The following is a 19,703-nucleotide window of genomic DNA, read 5'->3' on the forward strand; positions in this document are numbered from 1 at the left end:
ATGTCCCTCCCAATCCTCGAGCATCATGCACTCCGCCTCGCCTTCCGTATATGCCTCCCATCCTCCATGCGAATCCTCTATGATCTGATTCCTTTGCCCCATCTGCTCCTTTTCCTTGAACATATCCACATCCTCTACACCTCATCTTCTGATTGCTCCTTTACTCTCCAACTCCCACCCTCTGCCGCGCTTTCACTGTTGTGTCCCCCTACCCTTCACCTCTCCACCCTTCATCTCCTTTCCTGAGGTGACTTCCGTCGACTCCCTCTCCCGGATGTTGCCCTCTCTCCCTCCATTTATCCCTCCTATCAACTCTGATCCTCACCGCCTTTCCTCTGTCCTTTACCTGAGCTTCTTCCCCCCCTTCCATCCTGTTTTTTTCCCCACCTAACCTCTCTCTGCCTCCCTTCTCTCTCCTAAGTCCTTTCTGCTCTCCCCTCCACTGCCTTTCCCACTCCTTCTCGCATCCGCTCAGCCCCACCCCCTTTTCTATGTCCCCTTCCACCACTGGATCCCCCTTTTTTTCTTCCCTTCCTCCCCTCTTCTCCCCCTCATAGACCTGGGTCCTCTCCCCTCCCCCCATCTGCCGCCATGTCACCTGTGTAGTGCTGGTATAACTGAGTGTTCAGTGTTGTGTTGTCCATCTCCTGTCAGTGTTGTGAACAGCCGCTATACTGTCTCCAGTTGTGTTTTTTATCTCGTGCTAACAGGAACCAGACTGTCGCCATGTTTTTTAATTGTGCCTGTCTGCATCTTCTGTGTCTTCATCCGCATCATCACTGCAAAGTTTTTATATTTTAAATTCCACAACTTTCCGGTATTTTACAATGCCTCCGTTTTATCGCCTGTTTTCTTGTTTTTTTATATTCTCATTATGTTTTTTAACTTTTTGTAGGCTGTAGAGCAGCATATTACGCTGCTGCCAGGGGGGGGGGGGGGGGGGAAATTGAAATCCAATAAAGAAAAAGAAAGAATTGCCACTGTGATTGGTGCAACAGTCCTTAAACGAATTTTTGGAAATCAGTAATGTAAACAGCTGACAAATTCTTCAGTGAGTCAGATACTTCATCGTATTTAGCCCCTGAGCAGGGATGCATGGGTGTGCATGGTGCAGGATGGGTGTGCTTCATGCAAGCTGCAGGTGTGCAGGGTGTAGGGAAGCAAGTGGTGCTTGTGGCTGGTTGCTGATGCTGATGCTGATGCAGATGCTGATGTCAGCGAAATATGATATGCATCGGAACTGCAGTCAACTCTCGCTCTCACAAAAGTCTGGATGCATTGTTGCACTTCATGCTGACAACATGCACGCCACTGGTTACAGAGTGGAAGCACTCTGGGCTGGGGATGTTTCGTGCAAACTTCAGAAGAGCAGGGGGGAATCAGTCCTCCCCTCCTCTCCCCCTCCACTCCTCCTATCCCTCCCTCCTTGACCTTAGCACACGGTTCCTGTGAAAGCTTTGGAGATAAAGAAGTGCTGATGCTACTGTCAGCAAATACGACAGGTGCTATTGCTTCAGCTGTAATATGACACCACAGATAAGAAAGCACTTGTGCTGATGTTAGCATAATCTCCGCCAGAACATACACAGCTCTACTGCTTGATAGGCTCCAAAGTGTCTTCTACATTGAGAGCAATTGGTAGCAAACAAATTTTTTTTCTTGGTAGTTGGATTGATTATTTCTACTAACTTATACAACCAAAATCTCTTATTGAATTCACTAGGATTTTATCTTTTCAGTTCCCTTTCACCTTCTTGATAGGATCCGAAGTGTCTACTAGATTGAGAGCAATTGGTAACAGAAAAATTCGCGATTTAAAGATTTTTTTTATTTTTTTGGTTGTTGGATTGATTATTAATGCTAACTTTTATAACAAAAATCTCTTCATGAATTCACTAGGTTTTTATCTTTTCAATTCTTCTGTGTCAGTTTATTGCCAGTGTGTTAACATAGATTTTTATTTAAATAATTATTTCCTGCTTTTTAGTGTCATGTATGCGAAATTATTCAATCGATTTCAAAAATTTCGTTATGACAGAAACGGAGACATGTGTAAAATTTCAGGTTTAGTTCAGTTTCTCTTCACCTGAGTCAAACAATCTACTGCTTTTTATTCCCTATATCTCGCGATAAAATAGTGAAATTCTTCTTTATGAACTTCTCCATAAATTTGTGCCTCATTACTACTGTTTCAAAGGTTACATGATGTTTTGCTCTGTAATTTTCACGTCTCGTAAATCTTCTCTAGTGTCTTCTAAGCAGCTAATTTTGGTCTTGTCTGACTTAGTAATGATGATAAGACCTTCGATGAGGCTGCTGTTCTACATTGTATAAATGTAGCCATAGAATTTTAATTACGTCTTGTACACGGTGTGAATGAACTTACCTATCACGTATGGAGATCAGACGTTCTCCTCTTCATCCAATTTTCATTATATTGTGTGTATCCATAATTTTCCGAAGGCTTTTCAGGTCCTATTTCTCCAAAAGTAAATCCCAGTGATGCATATAGTGCTTCTAGTAAAAGTAGATATTGCTACGCAAATTAAGTTACTTATGAGATAATTGTCTGGATAGAAATCAAGTTTGATATACCATATTTTTAAATTGAACTATTTATTTCAATAAAAATCTATTTTAATATACATCATTTTTATACTGGACCAAATGTATAAAATAATTTCTGATAGCCTCATACTGATTCCTAACTCCATACAGACGGTCCTGAAAAATTTTGAGCGTGATATTTAATAGCTATGAAAATACTTGTAAAATTTAGAACGAAAAATTTGGAGTGCAGGCATATAATAATGAGGTGAACTATTCAGGAATGCATGAATGTATTACAAGCGCCTCATGTTTTTCGTTTTAAATCTTAGGAATATTTCCGTAAGTATTAAAATTTCACACTCACAAATTTTCAGAATTCTCTGTATCACCTAGGAGAAATTCTTGTACGCATTTTAGTTCAATTTTAAAAAGTAAAATATTTAAATTGATTTTTATTTAAATAATTGTTTCCTGCTTTTTTGTGTCATGTATGTGAAATTGTTCAATGATTTCAAAAATTTCGATATGACAAAAACAGAGACATGTGGTAAATTTCAGGTTTAGTTTAGTTTCTCTTCACCTGAATTAAACAACCTATTGGTTCTTCTTATTTATATCTTCCGATAAAATAGTGAAATCTAACAGTGGAGATATTCGAGCTCACAAAAGCTTACCGTCGATCGTTCTTCCCGCAAACAATTCACCCCTGGAACGGGAAAAGGGAGAGATTGTAGTGGTACATGAAGTACTCTCCGCCACACATCAGGCAAGCAGGTGAGTTAATGTTGCACGTCATCCACTTTTCAGTTGTGATGTAAGTAGTGAGTCTCTGGCTCACTGGAAGTAGGTTTAAAATCAGTTGCAAAATTTGTGCTGTGCGGACAGGAAGACATGAAAGCGACCTAATAAAAACGTGATAAATATATTACTGATAGTGAAACTACAGAGCTTGAATATTTGAAACTTTTTATTGACTGTTTCTCGAAAGTACAAAACATTTTAACAGATTATTATTTGACCAGAGGTGAAGAGGTCAGTAAGAACATGTCAGTGAGTCTGTAGCGACATTTAGTGATGGACCCACAGGGCCCAGATAGCTTCGTGTTTTCCTGGTCGGGTTCTACCGCGCCAGCGATTGAGATGTGTGTGTGTCTTTGTGTGTGTGTCCGTCTGACAGCTTCCTAGGCGTGCCCCCCGGAGATGCCGACGGTGTAGCCGGTGCCGCTGGTCTTCTCCTGGATCCACTTGTCGAAGCGCTCGGCGAATCCTGGAGGGAACTCGTTCCTCCAGCCGCCCGGCTGGCCGCGCCGCATGAACCTGGGCAGGTCGGCCGCGTTCGGGTCGAGGCCCATGCCCTTGCGCACGGCGGCCACGTAGCCCTCCTTGTTCACGGCGGGGTTCGTCTTCATGTTGTCGAAGCTCAGGTGGTCCACCAGCTTCTGCAGCAGATCCTCGCTTACGTCCGCAGACATGAAGCGCGCGCACCGCCGTACTGCTGCCGGAAGGTCCTGCAAGGCAATTCAGACAGGTGCTTACTTCGTCACTTGTTTCCAGGCTCGGGTCCACGGTTCGCTTGAAGTGGAGGGGGGATGTCTCAGTTACCGTCCACTGCCACGTTTCCATCAGAAGCGCCACGTTCCTTATGGATCATTTCTATTAAAAGGTACTGCAGTGGGTGAAGTTGCCTTCAGCGCAAGCAAGTATATCATTTAAAAATGGTTCAAATGGCTCTAAGCACTATGCGACTTAACGTCTGAGGTCATCAGTCCCCTACACTTAGAACGACTTAAACGTAACTAACCTAAAAACATCACACACATCCATGCCCGAGGCAGGATTCGAACCTGCGACCGTATCGGTCACGCGGTTCCTGACTGAAGTGCTTAGAACCGCTCGGCCACACCGGCCGGTAATAACTATGAAAATACTTGTAAGATTTATAGCGATAAACGTAGGATGCATGCGATAGATACGTAAGTCAACTATTCATGCATTTATTATTTTCTGCATATACTAAACGTTTATTGTCATAAACCTTAAAGTCCACAATGACAGATTTTCAGAACTATCTCTATGTGGGTATCAATCTGTATGGAGCTAGGGGAAATTATTTTATATTTAAAAAAAAAAAGGCTAGGAGAAATTATTTTGTATTTCTCAGTCTGATTTAAAATATGCTATATTATAGAATTTATTTTTATTCAAATAATTATTTTTTGATTTTTAGTCGTGCATGTGAAACCTGTCAATCGGTTTTAAACATTTTGATGAGATTATAACAGAGAGCTGTGCTAAATTTCAGGTTTATGTTAGAGTCTTTCCACTTGATCATATTTAAAATAGAACAGCGTTATACCAGTTCGCTATTAACTAAAGTGCAGCTAGTCACGGAGATCCACTGTAGGGTGTAGTTATTGTATGATATCGAAACTTGGTACATATTCTATTGGGTTAATGCCGAACCGATTTACCCTGGAAAGAATTCAGTTCAAATTTCTGGAGCTGTACAGCATCTCGTCGATGTCCCTGGCGACCATATAACACAAATCTTGTAGGTGACAGTTAATAACAAAATCAGCTCGATGCCTTTCTCACCTGTTTGATCATTGTTACCCACATACCGTTCCTAATCTGTTACGTAAGGAAACATTTCTGTACGTCTTTCTCGCCGTGAGAGCACCAATTGGACCCTGGTGGCCATACTTGGAACTAACATTTTTCCAGCGTATATCGATTTCGCATTATCACATTACAATATCTACCAAGTTCCACTGGCATTAAAACCCACTCTGGACTTCTGAGAGTAGCTGTACTTTCACTGAAACCACCTGGTACCTACCTAGTAGTAAGATATAGAATGCAAAATTAATTTTATATGATTTCATATAAGACTTTTATGTGAATACTATCTTTATATCAGTGTCTTTGCCCTTGTTCACATCTTCCTCTCCCTCCTCTCTCTGTCCATCTCCTCCTCCCCCTCTAATTGTCCATCGTATTCGCTAATTCTCTGTCCACTTCCTCCTCCTCCCTCTACCTACATTTCTCCTCCTCCCCTCTCTGTCTGTCTCGTCCTTGGCCATCTCTGTCCATCTCCCCCTCTCACTTCTATGTGGCTATCTGTTTATCCTCCCTCTCTCTGTACATCTCTTACTACCACTTCTCCTTCTCCTCCTCCAACCTTCTCTGTCAATCTCCTCTTCCAGCTTCATCTTTTCATCTCCTTCTCCTCTTGTCCTCTCACTCTCCTCCCTCTCACTACCCATCACTTCCATCTCTCTCTCAGCCATGTTGTACTTACATACACCTCCTGAGACGCAGCCCAATAGTACTTGGTCACGCAGGGTAACCTACATGTCAGGTGTTACCAAACACTTTCACTTTCGCCACACTGGGTAGTCACACAGTCTGAGGCGCCTCCCCCTGTCGGACGTTCGAGTCCTCTCTCGGGCATAGATGTGTGTGTTGTCCTTAGCGTCAGTTCGTTTAAGTTAGATTAAGTAGTCTGTAAGTCTACGGACTGATGACCTCAGCAGTTTGTTTCCTTAGAAGCTTACCACAAATTTCCGAAAATTTTCACTCTCACACCCTCCCCTACCGATTAGATTGACAAAAAGCGAGATAATACTAAATTGTCATCCAGTTCTGAGCTAAGTTTAAAGTTTCAGGTCTATAGGTTTAGTTTAAATTAAATTCCAAATTTTGCAGCGAATAGACGGACAGACAAGAAAACTATCAAATAAAAATGTTTAAAATGTTCATAATTAAGAAACCCAAAATTCAGGGAAGTTTTAGCAATCATATGAAAGACATCACAAAATAGAGAAACTCATAATAAATATAATTTAATAATAGGTGGGGATTGTATTTTGAAACGAATTACCCTTGAGAGATTACAAAGATGCAGGAAGTTCAGTTCAGTGTTATAACGACATGAAGCCACTAACCTCTGAGGTCTCCGAAAATAGTGAAAGCGTTAACTGGATGGCACAAAGTAACATTCCGTGAGAAAAATCAGGTGAGATCACTGTACATCATTAGGGAAGGAATGGTGCTGATTCTACGTATTTTGAGATTCTTCGTCAATGCTGAACTGCCTTTACCATTAGACGCAAGACTACATAAAAGTTTCACATACATAAAAAATGTTCTGTACTACGTATGGGAGAATACACACTTATTCAACAATGTCATTCTTGCATGTAGTTTGAAAGTCGTAACACATCAGGGGGTCGTGACACAGACGCCGCATCGTGGGTGACAAGAAAAAGTGCGGGGTCCGGAATCTTATTAACTGGACAGTGGTGGGATACCAACCTCAATATCACCAGCCATAAGGCTCAAAAACCTAGCGTGATGAGTGTGAGGTGCCATTTCACCTCATAGCCGGTCCCCTTGTCATCCACAGCACTCTTGCAGCACTGCTGTCCGTCGACGACATTCTACGCCTCGTTTTGCTGCACTTCATGAGTAGCCATCCTGGGCTTACATTCAGTAAGATATTACCCTTCCGCACACACGGCGAGAGGTTCTACTGCTTTTATTCTTGCCTACCAAATCCTACCTTGGCCAGCAAGGTCGCCAAATCCCTCCCCAGTTGAGAACGATTGGATCATTATGGCCAGGGCGCTCCAACTATCTCGGGATTTTGATAATCTGTCGCTCCAACCGGACAGACTCTGGCACGATATCCCTCAGGAGGACTCTGTCAATCAATGCCAATGAGAATGTCTGCTTGTACAAGGGGCTGAGGTGGACCGACGCTCTACTGACTTGCTCAGTTTGTGAACCTCTTTCTCTTGAATAAATCATCCAGTTTTTCTGGAACCATAATCATTTGTTTGAACGTAAATGTAAGTCACATCTACCGATCTCCATCCCCTTCGGATAATTCCCTTTTTTTTTGTCTTAGAGAGTATATAAAACTAAATATCACATGAACGACCCAGTGATTCCTCAGCACTGTAAACTATAATCAGAACAACTAGTGCACCTGTAAATGACACAACCTGGTACGTTTTTTTATCAGAACAGGTCCACAGAAGCTAATGTTTGGAGCTACTAACATGGCGAAGGCTGGCTACAAGTGTGTGACGTCATGATAATCGCCTTATTTACCTCCATGGTCTCTAATGTCTTGATTATGCACACAAAGTGCTCAGTCATGGTACATACATGTTTGTATAGAGGCTTTTGTTTCCTAGGAACATGGACCGTGCACGCGAATAGTTGTTGCCGTGACATTCATCGAATCGACGAATGACGTTGAAGCACATTATGTGAAGACACAGTTACAAACTAAGTGACCACGAATTCTTAATACTGCTATATCTGTTTTTCTTGCTTTTATATGTTTATTTTAGAGTAATTCTGAGTATGAGGACTTGCATCCTCGAAACGAGTTACTCCAAGTGCTTTTGCTTTATGGAGGGAGATTGAGTCTAGATTTTAACACTGAGTTTAACAACCACGACCTCTCTTCCATCATGGATACAAAAAATTGTACTTACCCTCTTCATTTCTTCATAAGTGGTGAAGAGGACGTTCGGCTGATGCCGAAGCTTCCAGTAGCCCAGGACGTGCGCCCAGTATGGGCCGTACGGAACTGAAACATTAGAACGCTTGTCATAAAGCGAAGCTAAGTTTTATTATGTTTGTTTGATAAAGATATGAAGTCCCCCCGATATGATATCTGCAACATATCATTACTTTTACCATGTTGCCAAAAAAAAAAACTATATTATGAGCTCACTGTTTTTCAGCAAACTCTCTTCTTCTTTTGGTCAAGAGTGCTCTTCCATGAGATGTCTAGTCCCATGACAGTTAGAACGTGACGAGAGTATAGAGATGAACATTCTCCTGAACTGCGAACTCCAATTTTTCAAATTTTTTATTCCGTTTTTGCAATTTTATTAGGTATCGAAGTACGCCAGCTTTATCATTCAAGAGAACAGTTGAAGTTCGAGGCCCTGACCAAGTAAGGTAGGAAATTAGTGCAAATTTACAGATCAATAATTCGTCGAAATCACAGTTATTATGGACTGTTGGACATGGATGACTCGGACAGGGAAATACTGCGGTATTCACATCACGTATATTAAATCAGGCCAGCTGGACAGAGCACCTGAATACCAATCCAGCCGCTGGGAGGACATTACAAATATTACGTACCTAATCTGAAAACTAAGGCTCTTGATGGAGAAACCAATCCAGCTGCACACAGAGTGAGGATAGTGATCTAATAAAGAAACTGGACTCGTATGTATTCGGGATAACGATGGTTCGATGGCAACAACATTTAGATTTTCTAAGTCTTTTCCCCTTAATAATCTAAAAGAATGATAATATTAAATTGGAAACACTTGGTAATAGTCTGCAAAATTATGTTTATTTGGTCGTGAATCGCCGTCCGACTTATTAGGCCATCTTTATCTGACAAAGTATCTCCCAGATAAAAGTAACGTACGACTTACAGAGATATTATTTACACAGAAGACACAAACACGATGATATATAACGTGTTTGCAGATGAAAATGTTACTTTTTTGTCTTGTAGAAAAAGTTGCACTAGCTAAGAAAGAAAACAAAGTTTTTTATGTGGAGACACATTTAACAGCTAATGAGAAGTAATACTGAATTTGCAATCTGAATCTAGTATTTGCAACTAAAACTTAATTTAACAGAGGAGAAACAGAAAATTAAGTTCCGGCATTTAATACTAAGGTGGAATTCTCTGTCATATGTTTCTTGATTTCCGGTATACCCAGTAGGGTCATTATTCTTTACATTCTGTTTAGAAAAGAAGACAATGTGTCATCTTTCTATATTTTCTGTTAGGAAAAGCAGAAAGATGACCCTACTGTAAAAACTGGAAATCAATAAAACGTATGACAGCTGTTGCCAACTTACTATTAAATGACCAAACACAGTTTACTTTTTGCCCTGTGTTAAATTAAGTCGTCGTTACAAATACTAGATTGAAATTGTTCAATAGTTGTTAAATGTGCCTCCTCATAAAAAACTTTGTTTGCTTCCTCAGGTAATGTAATTATTTCTGCATGACTAAAAAACATAACACTTTCCTGTGCCAACACTCCGCACGTCTTCATTTTGGTACCTTTTGTATCTTCGTACAAAAAATCTGTCTAAGTAGCAATGCATTTTATCTGTTTTCGCGACATTCAGTTGTCATCTAAAGATAGAGTAAGACGCCGGAAGCTAGTTCCTGACCAAATAAACACAATTTGGCTGAACATCAGGAAGTGTATCCTATTTAACAGTGTCATATTCTGCCGAGCACTGACGGTAAACTCAAGTAGTGTTAAAAGAATGGTATTTTTTGCCAGGTGCCATACGTTTTATTATCAACTGTTTTTAGCTACTGTGTGCTTTTTTTAGCCATAAGATGTAACTGCTGACTGCGCGGTAAATATACCAAACTCCAGTAAGTAAAGAAAACTAGAATTTTTTTGAGTGAGATCGAACGTTTCAAAGCAAAGAGAATTGCTATAAACACGAGAATTCTAAGTCTGGATGTCCGTGTGGCGATTTGAACCTCGCTCTTACGTAATACAAGTCCATTTTTTTTTTAAGAGAAACAATCACGTTGCAGTTTTTCTCATTTTATGAAAGTTATTAATGTCACTATTCTCCCTCTGAAATGAAAATTGTGTGAGGTGTTTCAGTTTCCATAGTAAACAGTTGTATTACAAGTTGGGACAAAAATAGTCATTGCTTGTACGGGTGCTTGTGTGTTTCTAGTGCGTTTCACGACGAAAGTTTGGCGCTAATTTTTGGACAAATGTATGATGTGAAGAGAGCAAGAATAATTCACCAAGGATAGGCGTGACGAATGCGTCACAGCAAACATTATACGACTAGAAAAACCATTCACGTCACTGCACGTCAATGTTTCTGGAAATAGTATAGTTGATTGTAGCAGCACGTTCTGCTTGTTCAGTTCGGTGCGATATTTTCCCCTGGAAGATCTGCTTACAAATTCAGGCGGTGTTTCAAAATCTCGTAATATTTCCAGTGAACTCTCATTACCGGTAAGCTAAGCAAGAATTTCACGTATCTCAATGAGCGTGTAAAATGTGTGTGTAGTAAATGCCAGTCTCATTGATTGAAGCTGGTTTTTGTGACTCTCCATAGTTTTCATTTTTGTTCATTTCATTGTTGGAAACTCAAATTTAATGAATTACATGTGGATTCCTTTACTATGAAGAATCGATTGTGAATATTCAGTTCAACACCTACGCAAGCAGTTTATATTAGAAATAGAAACTTATTTAAACGCTTATGAATTCCTTGACTATGGCGAGACCGTGGTGAAATATTTCGGCACACGTCCATGGATGCCGTTCATACGTGGAAAGCCAACCAGGCTTGGATATGAGGTGTCGTGCCTAAACAGTGACAGTAGATATTTGGTGAATTTAAAGGCTACTTAAGGGGAAAAACACGCTAGCGATGGCAAAGCAACGGTTCTTGCGATTTCTTTTGTAGGCGAACTGGCAAGTGATAAAATAACATTACCATATAGTTACAGACGATTTATTCACTAGCTAGAATCTTTTCGAGGGTTCAAAGAATGTAGGTATTCGGGAACTGGGACAATAAGGAACCACTGAATTCCAAAAGATTTCAATTTCATGAGGTAATGAAGCTAATGAGCGTTGAAATTTTGAAGAAACTAAAAAAAAAAAAAGAAACAAGGTGCTATTTTAACAGAAAAATTTATGGACAGTAATATGGTCCTTATGGATTCAGATCCACTAGGATGAAAACGACAAACGCTCCTAACAAGCAGTAACTGAAGGAATCGATAGAAAAAAACATGCTAACACACAAGAACTTATTTTGAGATCTTACATGCTATATGTTTCGCTGGACTGAAAGACAAGAACATAAACACAACAAGACAAAATAATACGTAGCCAAAACAGTTCTTACTGACAATAAATGTGGAATTACTAGTTATCAGCATGAATCAGACAATACTGTCAGGCTATGGCTTACATCTTTCTACCGCTACCCCTTCAATATCTATGCCTAATGAAAACATGGGTAAGACAGACAGAATGGACCATGAAATCAACGAGAGTCGTATTTCTGTTGGAGGAAAGAAACAGCACTGGTGAGTACACGGACGTGGGATTTTGATGGCACAATGAAAATTACATAGAGGAAAATGATAACACTTGGTTTCAAGTGATCTGACATACATTTTTAAGTACAAAACTCATGAAAAATCTGCAGGACTAACGGAGGTTTCGACAAAGAATTCGATGAGTGTTCTAAACAATAAACACTATAATCGCACAGATCTCCTCCTCAGAGAGATAGAAGAAAATAAGAAGGAATTTGCAAAAGCAAGGCAGCACAATCGATGTTGCATCCACTTGAGGAAAATGTGGTGCATTAAACAAAATATTCCGTTGCATACGAAACAACAATTATTTAGTTTTTATGACGATTTAATCTCAGTTCTGATGTTTAAACTTTGATACTTTGGCTACCATAAAAGTGGTTTACTAAATACTTACATCCACCGATTAGGCAAAGGTGTACTTACTGATACTGACGTAAATCTGTCTTACGCAGAATATACAGTTTCTTTCGGCCCTCTACTGTATGACGCTACAAACGATGAGTGTCACACGCCCCCCTTCCTTATTAAATACTGATAACAATCTTGTAGAATTTTTATAGGTCTGAACTAAAGTTATCAGTTAAAAATTATAACATGTTTTTGTTTTCCAACAAAAAATAATTCCCATGTTTTGGGGCGATAAAGTCGATGCATTCGCCGATGGAAAACGAGGCGGAGCCGTACCGGCGCTATACTGATTGCTGGCGCTCTACTTACGGGATTCATCGAGGAAGGCCTCCAGGAAGTCGTCTATGGAGCCGGAGTATCCGTAGCACGTCCTCATGTAGTGGTAGTAGGATACGGCCACGTCCTTAGGGTCGCGCGCCACGTAGATGATCTGTAGACAGCGCATACACGTGACACATCATACAGGCCAACGATGGAAACACCTTTCTTTATGAAAGTGGCTTAGTCTTGAGGTGTTTAGTAATTACAGTGAATCCTAACACGGTAACACAAAAGTAGTATGTATTACTCAGCCTTTTTCTTACAATTTACTCTTTAGTGAGGCTGTTTTTGCAATTAAGAGTTGACGCATATGATTCTAAATTTGTATCCTAACGGTTGATACTGATATTCAGACGTTACTTGAGTGTTGCAAACATGTTTCTGCATTACAAATATTTATATTTCTGGCAAATCATCAACTTGTATGGTAACGTAGATTTCTCTTCCCCATGAGACTTATTCCGTTCACGAAAACTGACAACGGCCGGGAGAACGGCGTGCTGACCACATGCCGCTCCATATCAGCATCCAGTGACGCCTGTGGGCTGAGGATGACACGGCGGCGGGTAGTTACCTTTGGGTCTTCATGTTAGGATGGAGTTTAGTTTAATTTTTATGTGATTGAGTGTCAAAGTCCATAGTCAATCGGTGTACTTGATTTCGATGTCCGTCCTCAAATCCCATCATCACGGTGATTGATTTGGGTGTGTGTTTCCACCCAAACCGCCGTAACTCTCGCACTGGCCGCTGCACGGCTAACGGCGAAATGCAAACAACAACCGTTGTGATAAGATATAACGTTCCTTAAGTGATAGTGACAGCTCACGTGCCTTTGATACTTACGAAAATCAGGCACCCCAATGGCGAGAGGCAAGGGGATTCACCGAAATTGCAACTAAAGTGAATTTTAAACACAAATATCAACCGATAGGTCACAAATGTTTAGATTTACATAGTAAATTAAATGTAGAATCAAATGAGTCGGTTATTAATTGCAAAAGCAGACGCACTTGAGATCTGTCGATTGCAGTGCTATCTACCACGAATGGAAAAAGAATGGTATGACTAAACTGTACGGATTTCTTGGCGTGGAATCCTATTATGCAATAAAAATGGGAGTGGGTGTTGGGGTGGGGATCCCATTTGAAAATACAGAGTTGACCCCGTCCACGCAGGAGGGGTGGTTAGAAGGTGGCCTATTGTTTCACAGACAGATGTCCCCTTTACTAATACTTTCACCTAGAATATTTTTTTTTCGTACGATGCGTTATTTTCTAGATATTCAGTTCTCTCAAGTTGAAACAAACATCCTGAGTATGAACGTCCCAACTCACTCATCACAAAATTTAAATAGAATGTTCTAGTTCGTCCCCTGATTTTCTTCCATACCATCTTGACTTAGCAAACAGATCGTAAAGGTGTGTTATGTCTAATTAAGTGTCGAACGAATTTTGCTTTGCATTAGTCTACAGCTTTCAGTAGTCCTTTCTCCTCTGCTGTTTCTAGCAGAACCACCTAACTCATTTTTCCGTCATTCCAGTTCTCCCGCGGATCCACATTCCTGTAGCTTTCTCGTGCTTTGCTAACACTGAGTTTCACATCCGTATGTCAGGACACTCCATACAAAGACCTTCACATATACTCTCTTAACGTGGAAATCGATATTCTTCTTGAGCAGAAGGTTCTTCTTATTTTGGATGACACCCTTAGTCAATATTGCTCTTCCATTGATCGCCTTGAGATTCATCCATAATGATAGTGAGACGGTGAAATTCGGTTACCTTCTCGAGCTGCTCACTGCGTGCTCTTATTTCAGTATTACTTCCATCACCTTTCTTGTCTACAACCCTGAATTTTGTCTTGTTGGTATTCACTTTGAATTGTAGTTTTATTATCTCTTGATTTAAGACCCTAACCATTTTATGTAATTCCTTCTCTGGCTCTGCCTCTATTGCTGTGTCATTGACGAATCTGACATAGTGAACATGCATTCCATTCATTTTGACGTGAATGTGATGGAAACAAAGTTATCACATGACAGAATCAACTAATGTCCTCTGATTAAAAGCTGCTTCACCGATTCGATGATCAGTTATCATTCAAACACAAATGAAGATACTTTAATAACTAGATTTGGTACGTGCGGCTTTTTCTAAACCTTCTATCAGTGAAATCCGATGAAGCTTTGCGCAAATGTGTTGTGCAGTGTATCTAATATACCGGTGAATCGCGTCACTTCGCACTTTCCAGGTCTGACGGCACAGTGAGCACATAAATATGCCTAGATCAGAAGTGTTGACCACCACGAGTGAAGTGCACGCTGAAATGTTCAGTGTGATTTCACGTAGCCCACACAACGTAAATGCCATGTGTGTCCTTCTTCATCATAACGATCAGCCGCAAACTGCTGGTACAACAAGGACACTCCTTCAGCATTTTCGGTGGGAAGTGTTTGATCACCATCCATACAGACCGGATTTGACTCTCTCTGATTTTCATCTCTGTGTTCACTTGAACCGCAGGCTATGACAGCATTTTGGCACCGGAAACGAGCTGCAGACCAGCGTAGGCAACTGGCGGATAGCATAGGCGGCCACCTTCTTTGACGAGGATATTGGAAACTTGGTACCACGCTACGAAAAATCTCTAAGTCGGAGCGGCAATTATATAGAGAAGCAACAAATGTAATGTATTGCGAATACATAGAAAGAAGGATCCTTTATTGTATGATTATATGATAGCGGAACAAACATTGGTAGCAGTTACTTCTGTAAAATATCTGGGAGTATGCGTGCGGAACGATTTGAAGTGGAATGATCATATAAAATTAATTGTTGGTAAGGCGGGTACCAGGCTGAGATTCATTGGGAGAGTGCTTAGAAAATGTAGTCCGTCAACAAAGGAGGTGCCTTACAAAACACTCGTTCGACCTATACTTGAGTATTGCTCATCAGTGTGGGATCCGTACCAGATCGGTCTGACGGAGGAGATAGAGAAGATCCAAAGAAGAGCGGCGCGTTTCGTCACAGGGTTATTTGGTAACCGTGATAGCGTTACGGAGATGTTTAATAAACTCAAGTGGCAGACTCTGCAAGAGAGGCGCTCTGCATCGCGGTGTAGCTTGCTCGCCAGGTTTCGAGAGGGTGCGTTTCTGGATGAGGTATCGAATATATTGCTTCCCCCTACTTATACCTCCCGAGGAGATCACGAATGTAAAATTAGAGAGATTAGAGCGCGCACGGAGGCTTTCAGACAGTCATTCTTCCCGCGAACCATACGCGACTGGAACAGGAAAGGGAGGTAATGACAGTGGCACGTAAAGTGCCCTCCGCCACACACCGTTGTGTGGCTTGCGGAGTATAAATGTAGATGTAGATGTAGATGAACTACAGCTAAATGTTGCAAATAAAATATGTCAAATTTCCACAGCGGTTTCCATTTCCCAACCGATCAGGAGTTGAAAAGCAAAGTAGCCTTCGTATATGGCTTTCTAGTTTGCTTCTTGGAAGATTGTCAGCTAACGTTTGTGAAGAAATATGGTTTTGATACGTTAGCACATTTTGCAACTCGCGTCCAAAACATTCTCAACGCAAGTTTCAGGGAACCGAGCTTCCCAGATTTGACTACTTTAGTCCTTCTCCGGTGGAGCGATACGTGGAGTGTGGGTATAGAGATTTCTACGGAGTCGGAAGAAAATATGTTTCCACCACTTGCTGGTAGGATAACCAGGGTCGCGTTAACGTCACGCAGGGTCTGGGCATGGGATACTATTGAAATGCAGCGACCCTGTTGAACAATGCATACTCATATTCTGTAATACATGCTGTTTTATTTACTTATACGAGTAATACGTGAAGCTAGAGTCTGATAAAATTTTATTTCGCGAATGTAAGCATTAACAGTCACATCTGATTATTATTCGCTCCATTCACATATGAAGGAAAAACTACAGCTTAAAAATTATTCCGTAAAATGAAAACTTTTAATTCTCTTTTTATTTTTCTTTGTTGATTTTTCTGTCTATTTCTAATTGAAGTGCTAACGCTTTATGCACTTTATCTTGGTAATCAATGTCACATACTCTGCTGGCCATTAAAATTGCTACACCACGAAGTTGACGTGCTACAGACGCGATATTTAACCGACAGGAAGGAGATGCTATGATAGGCAAATGGTTAGCTTTCCTGAGCATTCACACAAGGCTGGCGCCGGTAGCGACACCTACAAGGTGGTGACATGAGGAAAGTTTCTAACCGATTTCTCATACACAAACAGCAGTTGACCGGTGTTGCCTGGTGAAACGTTGTTGTGATGCCTCATGCAAGAGAGGGAAATGCGTACCATCACGTTTCCGACTTTGATAATGGTCGGATTGTAACCTATCGCGATTGCGGTTTATCGTATCGCGACATTGCTGCTCTTGTTGGTCGATATCCAATGACTGTTAGCAGAATATGGAATCGGTGGGTTCAGGAGGGTAATACGGAATGCCGTGCTGGATCCCAACACCTCGTATCACTAGCAGTCGAGATGTCAGGCGTCTTATCCGCATGGCTGTAAAGAATCGTACAGCCACGTTTCGATCCCTGAGTCAACAGATGAGGACGTTTGCAAGACAACAACCATCTGCACGAACAGTTCGACGACGTTTGCAGCAGCATGGACTATCAGCTCGGAGACCATGGCTGCGGATACCCTTGACCCTGCATCGCAGACAGGAGATGTACGAATGGCAAAACGTCATATTTTCGGATGAATCCAGGTTCTGTTTACAGCATCATGATGGTCGCATCCGTGTTTGGCGACGTCGTGGTGAACGCACATTGGAAGCGTGTATTCGTCATCGCCATACTGGCATATCACCGTCATGATGGTATAGGGTGCCATTGGTTACGCGTCTCGGTCACGTCTTGTTCGCATTGACGGAACTTTGAACAGTGGACGTTACATTTCAGATGTGTTACGACCCGTGGCTGTATCCTTCGTTCGATCCTTGCGAAACCCTACATTTTAGCAGGATAATGCACGACCGCATGTTGCAGGTCCTGTACGGGTCTTTCTCGATACAGAAAATGTTCGACTGCTGCCCTGGCCAGCACATTCTCCAGATCTCTCACCAATTGAAAACGTCTGGTCAATGGTGGCCAAGCAACTGGCTCGTCACAATACGCTAATCACTACTCTTGATGAACTGTGGTACCGTGTTGAAGCTGCATGGGCAGCTGTATCTCTACACGCCATCAAATCTCTGTTTGACTACATACCCAGGCAATCAAGGCCGTTATTACGGCCAGAGGTGGTTGTTCTGGGTATTGATTTCTCAGGATCTATGCACCCAAATTGCGTGAAAATGTAATCACATGTCAGTTCTAGTATAATATATTTGTCCAATGAATACTCGTTTATCATCTGCATTTCTTCTGGGTGTAGCAATTTTAATGGCCAGTAGTGTAATTCCGGAAATCTATAGTGTTACTGAAGTTCAGCATCCTTTGATATGGTTACTACCACCACCGGTGAACTGAGTTGCCCACCATTACAGGCCTTGACTTGTGCACATTATCTAGAAGTTAATTAGAAACTGCTACAGCTCAATTAGTAAGTCCTGTCAGTTTTTTATAATGGGCACTGCACCAGAATGGAACGGAACAACATAAAGTTGTTGTGCTTAATTGCAGTACGTAAAATGTGGTTCAATGAAGTAGAATTACAATAAATGGCGTGCGTGAAGAAGAAATGGGAGTCAATGTGGAACACATAGGCGATCGAATATTAGAGTCAGAGTTTAACAGAGCTTTGGAAGATTTGCCACCAAATGGCTGAAAAGGAATGTCTAGGGGGGAAAATGTAAGGAGTTAGAACATATTTCACTAAGAGAAAGGTAGATATCGCCTACAGGAAAAATGAAGTGGCCTTTGGAGAAAAGAGAAGCGATTGTATAAATATCAAGAGCTCTCATGGAAAACCAGTCCTAAGCAAAAAAGGAAAGATGGAATGTGGAAGGATTATATAGAGGATCTCTACAAGGGAGATTAGCTTGAAGGCTACAGAAATGGAAGAGATCGTAGATGAAGCTGTGATTGGAGGTACGATACTGCGAGAAGAACCCCACAGAGCTCTGAAATACGTAAGTCGGAACAAGGCCCCGGAAGTAGACGACATTCCGTCAGAACTACTGGTAGCCTTGAGAGAGCCAGCCATGATAAAACTATTCCATCTGGTGTGCCAGATGTATGAGGAAGATGAAATAACGTCAGGCTGCAAGAAGACAGTAATAATACCAATTCGAAAGAAAACAGTTCCCGATAAGTGTGAAAATTACCTATCAATTCAATACTGCAAAATAGGCGACTAACACGAATTGTTTACAGAATAATGGGAAACCTGGAATAAGCCGGGCTTGGGAAGAACAGTTTGGATTCTACAGAACTGTAGGGACAAGCGAGGCAATACCTACCCTAAGACTTATCTTACAAGGTAGGTTAAGGAAAGGCAAAACTTCGTTCATAGCATATTTAGACTTAAAGAAAGCTTTTGACAATGTTGAGTGGACTAGTCTCTTTGAACTTCTCAAGGTAGTAGGAGTAAAATACAGGGAGAGAAAGGCTATTTACAACTTGAATGGAAACTGGGCGGCAATTATAAGAGTCGGGGGGCCCAGAGGGGGAACAGTGGTTGAGAAAGGAGTGAGACAAGGTTGTAGGCTAACCCTGATGTTATTCAATCCGTACATTGAACAAGCAGTAAAGGAAACAAAAAAATGGAGTCGGAATTAAAGTTCTGGCAGAACAAATAAAACTTAAAGGTCTGCCGATGGCACTGTGATTCTGTCAGCAAAGGACTTGGAAGTGCAGTTAAACGGGATGGACAGCATCTTAAATGGAGGGCATAGGATGAACATATACAAACGCGAAACAAGTATAGTGGAATGTAGTTGAATTAAATCAGGTGATGCTGAGGACATTAGATTAGGAAACGAGACACTGAAAGTAATTGATGGGTTTTGCAATTTGAGCAGCAGAATAACTGATGATGGCAGAAGTAGAGAGGATGTAAAATGCAGACTGGTAGTGACAAGAAAAGTGTTTTTGAAGAAGAGAAATTTTTTAACATCGAATATAGAATTAAGCTTTAGGAAGCCTTTTCTGAACGTATTTGTCTGGAGCGTAGCTACGTATGGAAGTGAAACATAGGCGATAAACAGTTTAGGCAAGAAGAGAATAGAAACTCTCAAATGTTGTGATACTGAAGAATACTGAAGATTAGATAG

The 19,703-nt window shown here is 41.1% G+C and overlaps 1 protein-coding gene across 1 annotated transcript in view; it reads right to left on the reverse strand.

Annotated features, from left to right (window-relative positions):
- Positions 1-3,499: 3,499 nt before the first annotated feature.
- LOC124619799 (luciferin sulfotransferase-like) overlaps positions 3,500-19,703 on the reverse strand; it is a 35,373-nt gene continuing 19,169 nt past the window's right edge. The window contains exons 5-7 of the mRNA XM_047146391.1: positions 12,422-12,542; positions 8,061-8,155; positions 3,500-4,058 (exon numbers count right to left, since the gene is read on the reverse strand). Of these exons, the coding sequence (XP_047002347.1) occupies positions 3,732-4,058; positions 8,061-8,155; positions 12,422-12,542 (543 nt within the window). The 3' untranslated portion in view covers positions 3,500-3,731. The remainder of the gene's footprint in view (positions 4,059-8,060; positions 8,156-12,421; positions 12,543-19,703) is intronic.

The sequence above is a fragment of the Schistocerca americana genome, chromosome 6 (assembly GCF_021461395.2).
Source record: "Schistocerca americana isolate TAMUIC-IGC-003095 chromosome 6, iqSchAmer2.1, whole genome shotgun sequence".
Lineage (NCBI taxonomy): Eukaryota > Metazoa > Arthropoda > Insecta > Orthoptera > Acrididae > Schistocerca > Schistocerca americana.